We start from the raw sequence: 21,336 nt of genomic DNA on the forward strand, positions 1-21,336 counted from the left end.
AAACCTTGAACGAAGGAACTTTGCCGTCCGACTGGAAAGAAGCTCAAGTAACACCATTGTTCAAAAAAGGTGACAAAAGCAGCCCCGGCAACTATCGCCCTGTCAGTCTGACAAGTGTTGTTTGTAAGCTGATGGAATCTGTTGTGAGGGATAGGATTATCGATCACTTGACAAACAGATGTGTATAAGAGACATGTCAACATGGCTTTATTGCCGGTAGATCCTGCAACACTAACCTCTTGTCTACGTTGAACGATTAGACTCGCCTGCTGGACGAAAGGGAGCCAGTGGATGCAGTGTACCTCGATTTTGCCAAAGCCTTTGACAGTGTTCCGCATGAGCGGCTGTTGCGCTAAGTGAAGTCTTTGAGAATAGAGGGAAACGTACTCCAATGGATCAGAGATTTTCTAGTAGGTAGACGAGAACGTGCTAGTAATAACGGAACCGTGTCAGACTGGGCTTCAGAGCGCAGTGGCGTGCCACAAGGAAGCGTTCTGGGGCCTATTTTGTTCGTTGCTTTTATAAACGATCTGCCAGATGCAGTGTCCAGCGTGTGCTCCATGTATGCCGATGACACAATAGTTCATAATACAGTGAAAGATGCGTCGAATAAAGCGCAATGGCAAGATGATCTTGACAGTTTAGTTAACTGGGCTGAGTCGTGGCAGTGCGTTTTAATGCTGACAAGTGTAAAGTACTTCACCTAGGGAAGAACAAAGAACAGCAAGATTACAGTATGAGAAGACATGGTTGCAACGAGAGAAATGATTGAAAAGTCTGTGTAGAAAAAGACATGGGAGTTTATGTCGGCAAGGAGCTGAAATTTTCTAAGCATGTTGAAACGCAAGCTAATAAATCTAACTAACTTCTTGCACTGATCAGACTCTCTTACGAGTTCCTAGATGCAGAAGCAATGAAGCAGCTGTTAGTTGCTGTCGTGCGTCCGACCCTAGAGAAGATTATAGATTATGAAGGTTCGAAACCTCTGTTTCCTACGTCTACGTTGGGACCTCATTGAAGTATACAAGTATATTCATGGTTCATACAAGGTCCCAGAAGGATTACTATCATTTGAAACAAGAACCAACACCAGGGGCCACAGCCATAATCTAAAAAACATTGCGTTGCAACTCATCCACGCGACAACATTTCTTCTCGCTTCGATTCACCGACATATGGAACAGCCTCCCCGAGTACATATGTCGGAACGCGTTCCATGGAACAGCCTCCCCGACACATGAAACGCTCCCAGTATGAGCGCGTTCAAGAACAGACTAGATAAAGCTATGGAAAATATATATTCAGACTTGAAATGCCTAACATCATATCGAACCCGGTGGAAGTCTAGTAGCTATTTCAAACTATCGTCAGTCGTGAAAAGATCCGGTCTAAGTACATGCTTTTAGATCTTCTGTGAACAAGTCATGAAAATTACAAGAATCGACGATAGGCCACACCAGGCCTACTCTCCAGCTCCAACACCACTATGTTATGTTATATGTTATGTTATCTCGGCCTTTGGATTTTTTCCAAAACGATTTTACTTCAAGAATCACATTTTTACGTAATGACTCTTTGGAATGAGGAAATTTATCCGTGGTTACTGGATAATAACATTGAGTTGGTGTGCAACAGTTTTTGAATAGTATTATATTATTTTGAAGCTATTTTGGTGTTTTCAAGTGACCAATCTTGCTTGATGATGTCGGAGGCTTTCTCGGCAATGACGTAAACGGTCGCCATGGGGTTGGTAGAGACCACCTCCGGCATCACCGAGGCGTCCACGACGCGAAGGCCCGACACTCCCCGCACGCTGAAGGTGAAGAGAATTTTATTTAGTTTCATTTAGGACATATTTATTTTTATTTAGAGTTTATTTTATATTTATTTAGGGTTTATTACACAAACATTGATGAAGTAGGAAAATTTCAAGACATGCATCTTTTTTTATCAAATTAATGGGTAATACTTGCTTTAATGTGACAAAGGGTCAAAGTGAATTGTATTGCTTGTGTATGCGGTCTCATTAGATAAAGAAAAGGAAATAAATGAATAAGTGACACAGAGTGACAAGAAAGAAGGAGAAAAAATTACAGGAGGAAAGGAATGAATGTGGTAGGTACATAATTGGTATGAGGGCTGAGTTAAAAGTACCCCCTTTTTTGGCCGTTTTCTATGTATTTTTTCGAAAAAATCATAGGAACAAAATGTGATTCTTTTTCGGTTTTACATATAAGTTTTAAATTTCAGGGAGATCCGTTGATAATTGTGGAAGTTTGTCTGGAGGGTATACCTCCCCTAATTAAGGTTGGTGTTGAGGAGGGAGATAAAACCGTCAGGACATTGAAGGATTTGTGTGGAGGAGCGATGAGTTAATTTTTGGATCCGTAATCCACATTAAAATACTAAAAATAAAGTTTTTCAATTTTAGTCGAGTTTTGCTTAGAGGATTTTAGAATTTTTTTACTCTTTTTAATTAATGATGACGGTCATGATGATGACGATAATAATTATCACAATATCTGCAAAGACTTTGTATAGTGTGAGTTTGGTGGTGTCGTGGTTGGAGAAGCTATGCAAGATAGTTTAGAAACGAACCCTACTGTTTTCATCTGATATGGTGGATACATGTACAATATATAATATATAAGTGCATATCTGATGGATGTTGCTATCTTTCAGATAGTTTGAAAATGTTCTTGGGAGGGAATGGTAGTGGTTGAGTCAGACGACTTTTGTAATTTTTGAATTAAGTGTACCTTGCTTCCGAGTGTTTCGGTAAGTAAAGCCCCGTCCACACGTTCAAACTTATCGATAGTCTTTCATGTCTTGCCAAGTTTGACATGCAAGACTGTGCATGTGGACGCTAAGTTTAATGTTTTGAAAGATGGTTTTGAAGTTTGAAAAACCTGGAAAAGCTGATGGGCGAGACTTATGTGTTTATGCAAGACTAACGACAAGCTTGAATGTGTGGTTGGGTGCCCGTCTAAACGGTCAAACTTCTCTCTCCATGTCTGTATTGTGGTTGAGAGCTGAGTTGTTGTTCATTGAAAGCTCTAGTTTTTCATGAGAGAAAGACACTACAAGATGTACGAAATTTCTTTTGTGAGTTCACGCCAGAGGGGTCGCCTGCCGAAGACCACCACTGCCTAATGTAATGGACCATCATGATTCCTGCCTTCCGGAACGAAGCCTTCAACACATCTGAAAAATCATATCTAGGCCGTGCGTCGAACCAGAGCTCGGTCGAACGGCCACTAGTCGAATGACGATAAATTTTGGAACAGAACAATGCTATCTGAAACCTAACCTCAGATGCGGTGAACGTAAAATTACGTAATTTAACGATGCCTAGAAGTCATATTTGATCCGCGGCCTGGTGGTGCACGGCAGGTTTTATGCATCAGGTCTTATTGGTGCACAAAATTGGTGGTTCACGGCTGCGCTCCCACACCAAAGTTTTCTACTCATTTCGTACGTTTTATCGGAATGAATGTACCACAGTACAATATTGACTCTCTTAGAATTTTCTTATAGAATTTTTATCTTGAAGTATTGTCTTCAGAACTTTGTACATGGCTTTGCAGTTTTCCGTTATTATTTTACTCAAAGCTCACTTGGAAATTATAGTTAGGAACTTTAGTTATTTGAAGATTCGTCTGGTTGCCGTGGGGGCTGGTCGAAGTCCTCATTTTGTGTCGTTTTTCGATATTATGGTGCTACAACATCCAACAAATCACTTAAGATTTTCAAACCTCTACATATGTAAGTCTGTATGCCAATCTGATTGTTCGTATTGTAATTCCCCTAAAATATTCCCACGAGAGCTTTTTATTACGTTCAGAAAGCATACGGTAGTGTCTGAATCTCTTACATTTAATTTTGCTTGCACAAATTGAGATCAAAACAGCGATCAAAACAACCTTGGCATGACACGCAAGACTGGCGATAAGTTGCATCGTACGGGCAGGGCTTACGGCTAGTGCTGTCCGTGTCTCTGTGTTTTATAGCTGACATAGCGCTCCCAATAGCCGTCCGTGTTGTTGCCTAATATATTGATTCTTCATTTAGCGAAAAGTGAAGTGTTGGCACTATTTTACCGCGTTATTTTTGTGGAAGTTTTTCGTTGATGCCATGCTGTAGTTTATCCTGTTTTTGAGAATTTGTTTGAATTGTAGGACAGTGACAGTCTGAAATTTTTATTCTTCTACTTTTTACACATTCATGTGGGCGAAGTATGCAGGGGTAGAAACATTGTAGGTGGCCGATGTACCGTACGGTAGAATTCAGGCATCTAAACTTTGATCGGAATTTCAGTTTCGGGCAACCAAGGAATTTTTATATAGTATGTTTGGGTAGTTGAGGGATGATCATAGCCGTTGTCTTGCATCACTTGTCTCTGGCTGCCAGTTTATGGTTACCAAAATACATGAAATTTATACTCAATCGATTCACCTGAGCCTTGGTGACACAACGCCCATTGGGTCGGTCAGCGGCGCCATTTTTGCGGTGCAGCAGAAGTGCTCGTTGGGCAGCGCCATGTGGCGGGCGTAGCACTCCCAGTAGCCGTCGGTCTTGTTGCCTAAATGCGCGCACGCCTTCAACGTCTGTGAAATAAAATAATCATAAGTGGCAAATTGATTATAGTATTGCACTAATAACTTCTTTTAAATAAATTTAGCTAGCATACTAGACGATTCCCGCCATATTTTCCATGTTTGCGTTTATTATTTGTACCCTCATTTTAAGAATATTTACACTCATACATTTATTGGAGTATTGGCTCAGAGACATGTGCACCTACAAGTGCGCCTAATATTGTATCAAAGCTGGCCAAATAATGAAGGAAATAAATCAAGTATCGATTTATTTCTGACAGAGTATCTATGACAGCAGAGTAATCTGCTGTCATAGTATCTATACCAGACAGAGTAATCTATGACAGCAGAGTATCTCTCTGCAATATATACTTGCGGCACTGACCGATCACATCCTCATTTATTTAATATAAAATAGTGGGACTTCTTATTTCATCAGCTTACCAAATCCGGTTGCGGGGCCAGTATTTTCTTCATACCCTCGGAACTCATGATGCGATTCAACTCTTTGACGCCTTGGGAAAAGAAACCAAACTTGAATTGTTGATTAAAATACATAGATGACACAACACCACAGTTAAATCGGCATGTATGATGCCAAAAAAAATATTTTTTTAACAGTAGCCGCAGAGAGTTGTGAATATAGGTATTTATGTGTCATAGTATCATTTTGATATGAAATACATACGCTAAGAGTACGAGGTTGTTCAAGTATCTCGCATCGAAATCTTTTGTAAAAGAAAGAGCCGTAGTAACAAATGGTAAAAGTTTTTTAACAATTTGTGATTTAAAATTTTTCGTTATGTGGAGAGTTAATTGCCACATATTGTTAGTTGAAAAAAATGCGCAGTTAGAATGCACATCAGAATTAATGTATCACTAGCTTCTTCTCAGTTTATTTTGCTGTGAACTATTCACGTCAACGAAATAATATGCGTTTCAAAATTATTTTTTAAATACAATACTTCTGAAGAATCCAGTGTTTCCGATGTTACACATGTGCAATGAACTTCTAATTTTATTTTCAAATATTAAAGAAGTGAATTCTGCTTTGAAAAATTACATTTTCATAATCATTTATTCTGTCAATTGATTCATGCATTGTCGTCAACTTTACGCAAGTGTGAGAATTTTCAGATAAATTGAACAAGTAGAAGTGTGTTGAATATCGATTATATGATTTGTAGCAGACAAAATATTTTTTTTTCAAATTTTTTAATATTAAAAAGATTTATATTTTGAAAATTATTTATTCTGTCAATTGATTCATGATATCAGCGTTTATTAAGACGTAGGCCTGTCGCCGATTCTTAACATCGCAGAACATTCACAGCATTTTGCGGTCTCGAACTCGCAACTCACTGCCACAATTCTGCTGTGCTCAACCGCCCGGCCTCCTCGCCGATTCTGACCAGAAACTGGCGCACAGAGCTGGGATCGAACCCGCGCCTCTCTGCGCCAATCTTGGTACTCTGAACTGTAACCACTGGGCCAACCTGCGAGGTAATCTTAGGCGGTAAACCCATGGCGGTAAATCTTTGAATTTGGAACCTACAATTTGATTGATAGGTGTCTTTCATTTGTATCATGACCTTCCGGCAGAAAATTATTCAGAATCCCTCTAACTGTGGCGTATCTACGATACAAACCTTTCACATGCAGTTTAACGTCGTCTGGATGATCGTAGAAGTTGTGGTTGATGAAGGGAAAATCGGCGGGATCTGCTGATGTGATCGCTACATATCCTTTGCTTTTTGGGCGACAGAGCATCACCCCAACGTTGAGGACGGGCTCGTTGAGCAGCGGACCAACAATTTGTGATTTAATCTAGAGGAAATATTAATGTTTAGTTAAGAAAGTTACGAAAAAAATCAAGAGAATATATGCAAACATATGTGCTTCAACTCGTCAAGCGCAGTTGGAACGCAATCGTCTTAGAAATAAATATTGAAACAAGACAGGATGAATAATGCATTTTATGTTGACAGAATCGATTAATTGCACTTAATTTGTGTGTCGCAATAAAATACGCAAAACAACCTCACGTGCCACAAAAATTGATTCCACGCTTAGTTGCCATCCCATGTCCCATCCCTCGATATAATCACAGCATTTCGAAGAAACATCAGTTAATTGATTGCGGTTGAAGAAATAGTGTATTCTCACGACCGTAAGTACTTACCAGCAAAGTCATTGTGAACACAGTTTCTTTAACATTCATTACTCAAAATCATTATCAAAAGGAATATGTATTGTCCTTGAGAAACGTGGTTCCTCGTAAAAAACTGGTCCAAGTCCTTACAAACAATGTTTTGTGCAAACAGTGGCAGAAATACAGTGGCTATCCGAATATACAGTGGCAGAAATGGCTATACGACCACCCAGTTTTTTCTAGATATTTTTTCTTGCATAGAAAATACTGGATTCGAATTATACAAGGCTAAACTACATTTAAAAAAGGTTCCAACGCTATACGAAAAAATGATTTTCTCACAATATATTAGGAGAAATGAAATTTAGAAAAAACTAGGTGGAAATGGTTATAAGACCATGATATTTTTTTTCATTTTCGTATCTTTCAGTAATATTTTCACGTTAAAAAGTACAGCAACATAAAGAATATCCTGATTTTCGCCATTTAGGGTACTTCTGGCGTACTTCTGGTGCCCTTCTGGTGTAGTTCGGTGTCCTCATATATATTTTTCGAAGTAGAAAAGATGCCAAAGGGGGCAAGACTTACGACTTACAAAGGCCGAGAAGACGCAGATTTTGGCCTTTGCGATATGCGTAGAAGCCAACGGGACTTTGCAAATAAAATAAGACACTCAAAAACAGTTATGCAATCATTTTTTGCTAATCCGGACGGCTACGGATTATAAATGCACCCTGGACTAACCAACAAAATTTACCGACTGGGATCTTAGGCGACTCTTTTCAAAGGCTTCTGGAGCTGGCGCTACCTCTACTTCTATAAAATCGGTTACTGGGGTTGATGTGACAGCTCGACGCATCCGTCTGATATTGCATGACTCGAAGAAATTCAAGTACACAAAGCGGAAAAATGCCCCTATGCTTACACAAAAGCATATTACCAGCCTACTAAAACTAGCTACAAAAAACGTGCTTATAGGTGAGGGATTATCTTCAGTTATGAAAAAAATTCAATCTTGATGATCCAGATGGATGATACAATGCTATTGGCACCGTCTGGATCGTGAGCCTCAATTCTTTTCCAAGCGGCAATCTGGTGTTGGTTCGGTCATGGTTTGGGGGCTTTTAGCCGAAAGGGAAAAATCAACTCTAGCTATTTACAAGGGAGACAAGATTCCGAGGCATACAAGCACACGATGTTTCTCCATCTTCTCCCTTTTGCCGATGAGAAACATGAGGGATCACATGTTTTACAGCAAGACAATGCTTCGATTCACACCTCAAAGTCACCAAACAAGTGGTTCAAAGAGCAGAATATTACTCTTTTGCCGTGACCAGCGCTTAATCCTGACCTCAACCCCATTGAACACCTACGGGGCATCATGGCGAGGGATGTTTACCAAAATGAGCGCCAGTTCTAATCTGTGAGTGACCTAAGCATATGGCTATCCTTCGTTCCTGGGATAAAATTCCTCAATAGGTTGACCAATTGAAGTGAAATTAACAAACAAACCTCATTGGTGTAGTATGGCAGTCCTACGCCCACAAGTGGTGTCATGTAGATATCAACATCGGGCCAGCGAGGGTCTCCTCCGCCGAGGTTGAGATAGGTGTGCATCAGAGGGGTAGTAGGCAGCGAATAGAACCCTGTTTGGGATATTAAAATTGAATTAAATCCATCAATTCGCAGCATTTATGACAACGATCTGCAGAATATTCAAACGGTACAATGATAGATTATGAAATGGCGCAAAATATTTTATTCTCAAAATTAGATAAAGGTCAATTAGATAATATCATCATGATACATACTAATTAATCGAATGTCAGACAACAATGCGAGAACCTGGAATGAAACATTTGTTCCACCTTCAATTTGCCAAATTAACAAACGGTTAGTTCTCTTTTTCGATAACTAAACAATGTTCTATAAACATGTCCAAGATTGATAGGTGAATTTAAATTTTGAAAGATGTTACGTAGCAATTAATTATGTGTTTGAAAGTAGTTTTTCGTTATATATATTTCAACGTCAAACAAAAGGATCGCGGCTTAAACCTTCTAAAAGATTCCTTCATTCAATGAAAGATGCCTCCGAGGTTATGGCGTGTTCCCTGACCTCGCGGCCAATATATGTATATTAATATTAAATTATATTATTAAAATTCTAATTATTTCATGTCATCCAAGCATTTTTCGGCATTTTAATTATCCCGGATTTTTGAACTACTATTTCAAAATGAAGCTCCGAAATAATTGATAATGATCGTTACAGGATAATTAGCTAAAACTTGTTTCAGTAAAATATATTTTTTTTTATTTCATTCAACAAAATCCCTAGAATGTGAAATAGAATAAAAATTTTACGTTGGCATGGCATTTTCCCTACCTTTTTAAGGGGGCCTATCAACATAATTGATTATTTATAATAATCGTTTTTCGTTTTCATTTCATTTAAATTGAGCCAAAATCTATTATTTGTGTTTACTTTCCCAAAATTTTTATTCATTTTTGCTAAACGTTATCTTCGTTTTATAGAATTTGATTGGAACTAAAGATGACAGCCCTTAGGAATAATGAATTTCGAAATTCATAAAAACGGTTAATTGATTGAAGATTTGATTAGTCCGTCAAAACAGAGACAAATTTATTTGAAAAATGTCTCATCAAAGTTATATGGCCTGTATTTTTGACATTGTCTTAACCTCAGACGATTCCATCATACATACCTGTTTGCTCCCTGAGATAGCTGGCGATGTGGAAAGGATTCATCAAATCCATGAATGTTGGAGACAGGCCCGGTTTGATCTTAAAATTCAGGGCAAAAAGCTGATGACTATCCAAATTCTGCCCCACGCCTGGAACTTCGGCTACCACAGGAATCTGGAAAAACGTTACACTGAGCGTAAATCTCATGTACAATTTTATAACTTTTTCTTTCATTTGAATGAACTTCAAAGGAAGGGCTTCCAATGAACATTTCATTGTAATGGTGCACCGCTTCAAATAAACATAAAATGAAAACGAAGGGGAACCTTGTATTTTATATAGCAGAACATTTAATTATTATAAATATCTAGTATAGCGCTTATAAATGAGGCTCCAGTATTCTTCGAACTTAGGCAGATGGTGTGTGTCTTGAGAGGCCGCAAGGCAAGTGTACGTTAGGGTGACAGTTTGAGTCTTAATTATCTCGCATGCCTGCCACACGAATTTCATGTTTCTTTTCTGAAGTTTCCCAAAAAAGCATTAGTGGGTTGCTCACTCTGTAAAAATGTGTCATGCTTTCTGATTGTAAAATAAATTAATAAAAGTAAAAGTTAGAAAGAGACTTTGAATTTGGTTAAAGAGCTACCTTTCACTATTATGTTTGCGGGTGATCCAAGAAGGGCTAAGTAGAAAACGATTAAGTTCATTTTCTTAGAATTGTAGGAGCTCGCAAAGTTTCTTTTGAATCAGAATGACTGGTCAAAATTTTTAAATCTTCGGTTTGGACGTCTTTAGAATGGCTAGCAGGCTTAGCATCGAGGATTTCTAAAAAGTCATTTCAGACTTTGCAACAAATGCTTTAGGAATATTTCATTTAGTATGAAATTTTGTAACAACTTTGTTATGAATACGAATGAAGTGCGAATATTCGAGTTTGTTAGCGATTGTTTTTTAAGCCAATTAAAATATTTTGATGGAGAAGCCTCGAAAAAGCCTTCATGTAAACTGGATATGTTTTATATTTCCTGTCACTTGGCATGATGAATAAGTAAGTAAATAACTTTTTCTTTCGCAGATCATATTCGGGAACGAATATGAGTACTTATTAGTCAATATTTCAAACAAGAAATATTATATTATTTTCAGCGCATTTTCTCATTTATGGAAAAAATGCACTATTGTACTCGCCATGTCCGTCTGTCTGTCTGTCTGTCTGTCCGTCCGTCTGTCCGTCCGTCCGTCCGTGACCTCAAGTTTTCGTCGACGAGAAAATGTGCTCTCTGTTACTCACTGCAGTGAGTACTGAGTTATATTTTTTCTGAATTGGTCCAGTGGTCAACGTTAACTACTAGCCACATTTTTTCCGCGAATAATATTCTTGTCCCCACTGCCGTTGGTCCGCGCTTCTACTGCACTTACCCCCAATTCTTCGAGTTGCTTCCTTGGTCCGATGCCAGAGAGCATGAGGAGTTTTGGAGTGTGAAGAGTACCGGCGCTGATGATCACTTCTTTCCGAGCTTCTACTTTATAAGTCTGGATACAAAGATATATCGTATTCAACAATTTTCCCGAAACGGTGATAGAAGTCTAAAGAACGGCTGACACATGCCCACTCTATCAAGATCAATAATCAATTGGGTGTAAACTGCACCATAAGATATGAAAAACAAATCATGAGATATGAAATTTGCGTTGATCATTGAGCCCGTATAGTGTTATATGTATTATATGATACAACACTATATCATAATATAACACTATTTCATTGACCCCGTACAGTGTGATATTTTGAGCCCGTATAGTAATCATCCTCACCTTTCCTCTGAAAGTGTATTCAACTCCCACAGCTTCCTTTTCTTGGTTGAAGAGTATCTGCCCAAATATGTACGAGAAGTCAATTAATCGGAATTGGTTACAGTTATCAGTACTTAAATAACGTATTAACTGATCAGCACGTTATCAAAAGAAATTAGTTTATGACAACGCTTCAAAGAGCTTACTGGGTCTTAATGCACGGAAACATTTCTTTGTCGTCCGCTAAGCAGTTTTCATGGATACCTAACTCCAAACCATGTTACCAGATTGTTTAGCATTGAAAATTATTTGAATTTATCGCCTATTATAAATCTTTACGCAAAGCAACTTTCATTTACGTAGATAACCTCTAGAGGAGGACTCAATTAAATCCAGCTTTTACCATAAATTGAACACACATGAATAATAAGTTCTCAAACTTGTTGTACAATATCATCTCTGAATATACGGATACATGAAATTTGAAAGTTTGTTAATCGTAGTTAATCTAACACTAGTTGACTCAACTCCGAAAAATTATTGAAAAACTATGTTATACTCATCCAAGTGATTTTTTTTATCAGAAGAATATTTCATATATAGTATGCACTGAAGTAATGCATTGACAATCTGCAAAAGCGAAAGAATCAATCCATCGAAATTTATTACTACGCACGAGAAAACTGATCTTCCACGTCATGAATTAGGCGATGCTAGTTTAGGTTAGGTTACAATGATGTATTAGCATATCCAATCCTGAAAAATTAGGAAGTGCTAGTATAGGTTAGGTTACAATGATGTAATAATATAAAATACTGAAAAATAACATTAAAATTTTAAATTTTCAGTTATTCCGAGCCGTCTGGAGTGTCGATTAGATCGGGTACGTATTGTCTGAAAGTGAGGACCAACTTTGTGCGAAGCGCTGATTATTACCGATAATTATTTGGATTCTAACAGATATTTTGCAAATTTATAAATGAAAATAGAGTATAATGGAAAATATACCCTTGAAAAAGTACCTCATCAGTAGGGAAATGATTTACATGATTTTTTCGTGTTTGTCTCGCTGTTGCCTGTACATTTTACTGTCCAAGTTTCTAAAATACTCGAATCCGTCATACTTTGCATGAAATAATAGCCGATGCTCCTGGGACCATACTTTCAAAACTCGCTAAGTGAACGTAAGTACTTACGCTCTATTTTCTTGTCTATGATTGGCGGATTTGCTTGAAAGACCGTCAATGATTGGCTAATGAACTTACGATCTCTTAACTTTTTTTTAAAGTATAGGCCCTGCGTATCTTCTCACCTTGTCAACCCTGGCTCCTGGTAGAATGTGCAGATTCTTTCTATTAAGAACAGGCTTCAGGAAGGCTTCTGAAGATGAAACCCTCACACCTTTCTTCACAGTATTGTGGACCGGAGCGAAACCTAGACTTAGGTTTGAACAAATTTAGTAGAGATCTATTCGAACCTATTCGAAATATGAATAGTCTAGGGCGAATTATATTACTTAATGAATTAACTGATTACCTATCATTTATGCTTAATCGATTGATTGAAAAAAAATTAGGTAAACAATTTTGTTACTTGATGATAAATTAGCTTCAAAAACGAGGTGTACCGATTGTAGATATGTTTCTTTTTCTGGCAGTGAATAAGGGATTAAGTAAAATATTTCTGTTCACCTTGAAAACATTGAAACATTATGCTGTCTGTCTCATTAGGACTTTTTTTGCGTGATGCAGTTTCAAACAGGAAATGCAGTTGTCGGAAATGAATCTTTTTAACAAAGATTTATTTAAGAAAAAGGGTAGTTATACTTTATAATTTGCGTCAGACTGGATGTAGTAAGTCATGCGGCGCATATGATAGTACCCGCAATACGAGAAACAGGCGATGGGAAAGATGGGAATACATTATCAAGCAAATATTATTGCCTTTACTTCTTCTGTTTAATCCATTTCACTTATTTGGCTCCCCTGAAGAGTTCAATTTGCCATTTTTCGCCTCATTAAAATTATTATCCTTTGATTTTTAGGCTATAACAATTAGAGATGTATCATTGGATTCGAAACAAAGATATCGGGCGGCTCTAGAAGTTATTTTTTTCTGATTTATTAATTGTTTGCCTTATATATTGTAAAAACCTGGAGAGAGGGGCGGGAGGGGTGGAATAATGGAAAAGTCATTTAAAAATGGAAAAATTACCTCTAGAGTCTTAGATATTTGCATTACAATTCGAATTTTATATATGTCTCTTGATGTCGTAGCTCACAAATTAAAAGTGAAAACTATAAAAGTATTTATTAAATGGTTAGGTTATTAAGGAAAATATTAATGAACTGTATTAAAAAACTTTATAAAAGTTCCTCCTTTTCCGTTTTATTCGCACATCACGTTTTCTTGCATTAGCTAAAAAAATTTACCCAAACATAATAATCTTGTATTAGTGTCTTGCACATGCGTACAAAATTTTGAAAATATCGATCAGTTAACTTGAAAATATTTGGTGTGCAGACCCACTTTAATAAAACCTTGAATAGCTTCGTCAGCCATTGAGTCAATTCATGTCTAATGTATATCGCGTTTCATATATGTTTAATGTCTTTCACGTGTAATATATCATTATATGTTAAATGCATAAGGTTTATACTCATGCCTAATGTCATGGTCATAAAGAACAATGTGGATCCAACCCTCTGATTGTATGAATGCACAAGGGTTGTTGGCACGTAAACCAAATGTTTGGGGCGCCTCTGTTCATTACGCCTTCGGGGCGTACGCGTCTCAAAAAAAGATAAATCACTAGAAACGTTCGCTCATAAATTGTTTCAGTAAATGTAGAATTTTTCTACAAACGAAAGATTTATCTGAACAAAGTTTTAAATATCATTTACAACTTCCTCACCTATGTTGCTGGGACCGTTGGGATCTATGATGTCGAGTCCCAGTTCCGCAGCGACGGGGCGGATGATTTCTTCCATCTTTATGACGTCGTCTGTGGTGTCGACGGTCAGAGGACCGCCCTTGCCGTGGTATTCATCTAAGCGGATTAATGGAAACTTATTCATAATGACTATAATTTTGATAACAGTCTTGTGCCGCATACTAAACTGCGAATACTAAGGCATTGAATGCTCACCCGTGACTGCCACTCTGAAGAACAAGAAGACTCATCCGAGTGTTCAATGACTGCCCCTCTGGTAACTAGAAGACTCACCCAAATGTTCAGTGACTGTCCCTCCGAAGAACTAGAAGACTCACCCGAGTGCTCAGTCACTGCCCCTCTGAAGTACTAGAAGACTCACCCGAGTGTTCAGTGACTGTCCCTCTGAAGAGCTAGAAGACTCACCAGTATGCTCAGTAATCGTCCCTATGAAGTCTTCAGATTTTTTAAAATAAGGCAGGAGCGACGCATGGTCCCAGCCCGGGTTGCCGAGGGCGCTCCAGTTATCGTAGTCGAGTTTGGCGCCGCGGACGTAGAGCCCAAAGTTGATGGTAGTACCGCCACCCATTACGCGTGCCGCGATCATCGGGATGGTCTACCGTCAAGAATAAAGCGTCAATTATTGCAAAATAATCTGATTGATAAGGAGGTTGAAGTTACTGTTTCTCTGTTATCGATGGCTGGTCATTATATATCAAATTCACTTGACAGTATACAATATTAAATCATTAAGGATTTATGACTTACGTAAACGTTTCTTCTCTCATATTTATGCAATTTACGTCAACACTCGAATCATCCAATTAGAGAGCTGTAAATTATGATACCTTTTCCAGGTTCGCAATGCTAATCTAAACACTCTTTAAGCGCTTTGCGACTATCTTTTCATGTTTTCCCGCATGCAATCTATCATATATTTTAAGAATTTTTTGTGTTACTATGTTTCTGCTACACAGAAGTAAAATTCTTCGTACAACTTCTGTCAATAAATGATAGACATTCATGCGAATTTTAGAAACGAAATTCTTTTCTGCCTCTAACCCAAACATGAAAAAATTGCGATGAGGTACGAAACTGTCGGAGCCGCTGTGATCGCCAGATTTAATAATCCATATGGCCTACGCAAAAAATTTTGGTCAAAAAATAAAAAATTTGACAAATGACATTTTGACTGACACTAAATTTTTGAACAACACAGTATTTAAATAAGTACAAACCTCACACGAACCTTTTTAAACAGGGCTTTAGAACAAGGACATCCAGTCTAGGATGTTCTACGTTCAAAAATGTAGAAGATTCTTGAAAAAAACTTATCCATTAAAATGTTAATTTCTTTGATGGGAGATTTCTTATTGCATGAAGGTTTCAACAGGCAAAACTCTACTATATTTTCAGAGCTTATATGAAGACACCTACTACGATTCAATGAAGGTATTATCACATTCGTCATGGCATAGCCGCAACGGGATATTGAGCTTGCTAGAGGCAACTATTTTGATACCTTGACATCGTATAATGGCACGACAAAATTGACCAAATAAGTTAACTGTAGAACGTTTTCTCACCAAAAATTGAACGAAAACTTGACTCATTATCTTACCTGGTTTTTCACTCCCAATAAGGTATTTTCTCGTGAGAAACTCTTTATCCAGCGGACGTTCTCCGAGACGGGTTGGATGAACGACAGTTTGGGTATGGCGGACTCCAGTGTAGCCGACAGCCCTTCCTCCAGCAGCAGCACACTGGCGCTGGTCTCCGAGAGGCGCGACGCTACCACGCATCCCGCGGCGCCCGCACCAACTGACGGGATTATTTATGGTAAAACTCGGAATAATCTGAATCTCTGATAAATATTTGAACCTATTTTTCACATTTTTGGGGTTCTAGATTGATATATTGAAGCCTTCTGACATCAAATCTGGTCTAACCTACATTGGAATCACCATTACAAATCCAAGAACCAAAAATCACCAAAAAAGTTCCCACTGTTTATCTTCACGGTTATCTATAGGCCACTGTAACGCCAGCGGGACCGCTTTCTTTTTAACGGCGGCCTTCGAAAAGTGGACTGCAACCTCGCGACAACAGATTGGCGTCTGTTGCTGGAAATTTTGACGTAAATTTCTAATTGGGTATGTAGTCTTCAACTTGCGACGAGATTAAATGACGAAAATATATTTTGTAACATTGATATAAAAGGAATGATATATGTGGCAGCAGATGATATATTGAATATAAACTACCAGTTTGCAAAAAAATGACAACAGCTCGATGAATAAAGTTCAATTTATTTTGACAATAAAAGAAATTGCAGGTAAATAGTAGGCTTACGTTTGGTGCTGCTGTTCGATTCTCCATAAAAGGTAGCAATTAAGAAGCATTGTATCTAATTAGCTAATCTGAGCAAAGCTGGTGTGATTTATATACGAAAATTTCACTATTGCAATATGTTAACCAATTAACAAAATATTATTAAGAAAAATATGTTAACAAAATAAACCAATTATCTAACATTTCAACAAAAGTTTTAGGTGAAAATTGCAAATTCCGATTTATGCTTGTAATAAGTTCTAATTGAGCCGTGCATTAATCGCAAAGTTGTGGCCCAAATCAAAACCTATTGATTTTTTGGTGGTAAGAAAAAAATTATGTTTTTCCTCACCGACGATGAAGTCGTAGGCGCCTGTCGCTGGGAGGTCGGAGTCGAAGTCCTGAGGCCCGGCACTGAAGGTCAGGCTCAGGAAAAACCGTAACGCCTTCAGCACCATTGCCTTCAGCAGCGGTGACTCAAGTAGCAGATCTAAACTTCTCGCCAGAAACAATTGAGGACATTATTATTCGAACTCAGTACAGCTTACGCACATTGAAGTAGGAATTGAAATTTGTAAAACAACTAAACACAAATGAGATCGATGATCATGAAAAACAAATTTGAAAAAATAATAACACGGTGAAATTTACAGGCGATGCAGAAATGCAACTACCGAGTCTTCATGAGGGCTTACCCGCTTTCCATTAATTCATATGTCGTAGGTGCTTTAGAACACCACAAATTACAATCACGAATAAGTAAATTTTTCGAAAATATTCCAATCCTTAATAAATGATTCAATAAATTGCACCTTGTGTCTGCTATACGTTCTTCCTATTCGGTCAAAATAACATGCCATACGGAATTTTGTTAGTGTTTTAAGGTTTGATGTTCATTCAATAAAAATTTTATGTTAAATACTAGCATTTTATAGAAAAATATCGCACTTACCTGAAAAAAGACTTTACTGCAGCGATTCCACAAGCCACAATTGCTATGAAAACTAGAATCCTCGTTTCCCGTCGAGAAAAGATATCAATTAACGCCATGTTGTTAGTTGTGAGAAGTAAACAACTTTTTCCACTCAAAAAGTCTATAAATGAAATAAATTTTTTTTACAAATAGCTGAATAAAGGTAAACAAGTTTATTCCGTTGTAAAAACGTGAGCGCCAAATTTTAAACTTGCACCCGATCAATCAATGCAATATCTGCATGAAGAGAAAGTTTTAAGGAAATGCTTTGGCGAGTTCACTTTTTTTCCAAAAACCTGCATTTTATGAATGAGAAGCAATCGCCGATTTGGACGTATAAAGTTTGCATAGGAATAATATTATTATGTTACATTCTTGCCATCTCATCACGGCAATGTTATTTTTTACGCATTGTAAGGATTTTTCTCCTTAGACTAATGGTGCTGGCTATAATCACATTAATTACTACAATCACATTAATTGTTCCGATTTCACTCTTTCCATTGTTCATTGGTGCACGTTGGAGAGAATGATCGATTAAATGTAAGTTGGATTCAAGTTCTTTACTTAATTGAAAATTTAGTTGCAGCAATTAAACTAGTAACTAAATTTACAACAAAAGTCGCAGAAAATATTTCATACGAAAAATTACAAATTTTGGGACCGATTTTTCATGATTGGCCTAACAAATATTTTATTCAAAGACGCAATTCTATCGAAATATAAATAATTAAAAATTTCAACTATTAAAAAAAATTTCGCCTTTAAAACTAGAATCATCATATTTTTATCAGAACCATAAAGTTCTAGAAGCAATATAAAACAATAACATGGTATGTTTTGAACAGAGATAATCAACTATCTATGCAGCCCGTACATGCATAGGTAGGTGGTCCACTACGTTAAAGTATGGCGTGGAGTAGTGTGGTGTCCAAATTATGTTTTCAGTTGCGGCGCAAAGTTTTCCCCATCTTCTTCCCAAGTTTCCTGCGATTATAGACGCCAAAACTTGGATGCGCTCTGGAAAAAATATGAAGTACAATAACAGTGCCTAAATTGAGTTTGATTTTCACCCTATATTTATTAATGAAACTATTCCATTCGCCGGCCCTGCAGTTCAGTACACGATCACCCACAGAAGTTGCTGAACCACTAACCTACCTCTGGTCGAACAGGCGGGCATGAAAGCTCAGGCAAAAAAAAAGTTCATGCACAAACACAATAAATGTTCGCCTGAAAAAAAACGTTGGCATTTGCCAGTCCTTCAAAATGTTGCCCGGCATCTCGACTCCTTGAAGAAAGCAGTAGGCAATGTTTTGAAACTTTCATTGTTTAAAATCTTTAGTATAGTATAGTATATCCGACCCTAAACTATGAAAATTTAAACTAATGATTTTATGTTTTTATTACATTAACTTCTTTTATTATTAGTATTTTATTTATTTAATTATATATATATTTACATACAATATTGAATTGTTGCATAATTAGCTGCTGGTGAGAAAGACATCAAAAGGAGCTGATCGCCCTTAATTTTCTTCTTAAACTGGAATAGCTAACTAATTGTACTCTTTAAAATTTTCTCTGGACCAAATAAAAGACTATCGCTCCTAAAACAGATTCAGTTCATGCTATTTGATTTTCTAATATTTATATTATAATATTATTAGTTCACTCAAGTAAACATTGTATGGCCAATTTGCCTTACAAGTAGTTTTTTTAGCTTTAAATCTTGTTCGAAATTATTTTTACTTTATTATTTGTGAATTTTTATAGTTTCATAAAAAATTTAACGGATTCCCTCGTGAAATCTTATTGTAAAATTGAATCGCAATGATCTTTTAGAAGCTAGAATATAAATAGGGCAATTAGGCATATGAAAACTTGCCTATGGACCTGCGATTTCTATGTTTGCATTATTTAAATGATGCTTTTGCTGATGAATTTGAATACATCTTAATACTTTAAAAGTTGGTCAGAAATTTAATTAGTGAATACTTATTATGCAATATAAAATCATCGCTTGCCCTGTAATAGTTCACATTATCACGATGAAATAATTCATAATAATTCAAAGAAGAACATCTGTGCAAAATCATACGCATTTCGTGACCCTCGCAAAATAAAATGCCCACAGAAGAAAATTGAAAAATTAATGCCGAATTAAGAGGTAGCAACGGTGTGGAATATGGCCTAGAGCTGGGTTTTTCTACATTGATAAAAAACCATCATATTCTGAAGCAAGGGTCCACTCCTGAGCTCAAGCCAGGATTGCCAGATGATCTTTTTTTCCGGACAAATTCCGCGATTAATTTTTTATCGCATTTGCTCAGTCATGGAAAAAAAGGCGCTATTGTGCTCGTCATGTCCGTCTGTCTGTTCTTCGTCTGTTCGTCTCTCTGTCCGTCTGTCTGTCCGTCTGTCCGTGACTTCACATTTTCGTCGACGAGAAAATGCGTTCTCTGTCATTCACTGCAGAGAGTACTGAGTTATATATTTTTTCAATTACGTTGGCCGACTAAAATTTTTGATAGCGGTGATACTTTTGCAGGGTGCGGAAAAAAGTAAAATGGAATTTTTGCTCCGGAACCTACAAATATAGTAAAATATATTGATTTGCAGGACTCTTTTGGCCTTTTTTATCCGCGGACTTGGTATTTGGGCCATTTGGCAACCCTGTCTTGTGCAGCTTCGTCTCAGAGACAGGAAAAACTGGATGACATTGAGAGGAGATGCACAGCCACTCATGGGGATCCCAACAGTCCATACATGAACGGAAAAAAATGTTATGCCTAACATGTGAATTTATATCCTCACACGATTTACGGTTGCCAAAAACTAAGCTTAAGTCTTTGAGTTATCAATATATAAATAAATTAGATCAGTACTCACTGCAGTGAGTGACAGAGAGCGCGTTTTTTTCTCGTGCATAAATCAGTTTTCATTTCATTAGTACAGTGCACTGCACTCATTACATCATTTTGAGTTTGGTATATTATGCTGCGGTTAGTTTATTAAAGATTACTTAGAATCAGTTTAAATGGCATAGAATATAGATGAGGACTTGATCGACCTTGGATCAAGGTCAACACTCGAAACCTCTGATCCCACCCTAAACCTAATACACTAATCAATTTTATTTTTTGACATAGTTTTTGACATCATCAAGTTCATAGATGAAACAATTACTACAACAAGTGACCAAGACGAAGAGCGTACATAAGCCGTACATAAGATACCAGCGTACATTAGCCGTACATAAGATACCAGCGTACATTAGCCGTACATAGGATACCAGCGAACTCTATATACAGGATGGGACGATGGTCCTCTAGCCTATTTCTTTTCCTCCTTTATTTCAGAGCGTGTATTATTTATTTATTATGTCAATTATTTAGGATGGCTGAGGCCAAGACCTGGATCATGTTACATATTTTTGGAAAAACCAATCTTCAACCAATCTAAACTATAATCTAAATTACGACACGTTTCAAAGTATTCTTAAAATCGACGAAAACGTGAAGTCATGGACAGACGGACGGACGGACATGGCGAGCACAATAGCGCCTTTTTTCCACAAATGAAAAATGCCCTAAAAATATCGTAACGCTGGTCATATGGATATAAATTAGAAAAGAATTGAGCTTAAATTACGACAATTTTCGTGCATTTTGTCGCTGATTTGATTATATTGAATAGTATTATTAATTAAAAGTGACAAAAGGGATGTCGATAACTTCTTGGACTTCTTGGCGAGTCTTTTTTAAATAAATTTTGAACTTTTTGAAGAAAGTTGTCTTGTTTTTTGACGGATTAATCAAATCTTCAATCAATTGTCCGACTTCATG

At 37.2% G+C, this 21,336-nt stretch overlaps 1 protein-coding gene across 1 annotated transcript; it reads right to left on the reverse strand.

The window, feature by feature from the left end:
• Positions 1–1,469: 1,469 nt before the first annotated feature.
• On the reverse strand, positions 1,470–17,843 carry LOC108666307 (glucose dehydrogenase [FAD, quinone]). Its single transcript, XM_018153152.2, has 14 exons — positions 17,468–17,843; positions 16,868–17,010; positions 15,806–16,005; positions 14,611–14,800; positions 14,167–14,301; positions 12,565–12,686; positions 11,274–11,330; positions 10,878–10,991; positions 9,479–9,632; positions 8,263–8,396; positions 6,248–6,425; positions 5,043–5,113; positions 4,456–4,607; positions 1,470–1,813 (listed from the first exon to the last, which is right to left on the reverse strand). The coding sequence occupies exons 1-14, from the start codon at positions 17,563–17,565 to the stop codon at positions 1,654–1,656; spliced, it is 1,908 nt and encodes a 635-aa protein (XP_018008641.1). The 5' UTR covers positions 17,566–17,843; the 3' UTR covers positions 1,470–1,653.
• Positions 17,844–21,336: the final 3,493 nt, after the last annotated feature.

This window comes from Hyalella azteca, unplaced genomic scaffold (assembly GCF_000764305.2).
Source record: "Hyalella azteca isolate HAZT.00-mixed unplaced genomic scaffold, Hazt_2.0.2 contig11331, whole genome shotgun sequence".
In the NCBI taxonomy this organism is placed as follows: domain Eukaryota; kingdom Metazoa; phylum Arthropoda; class Malacostraca; order Amphipoda; family Hyalellidae; genus Hyalella; species Hyalella azteca.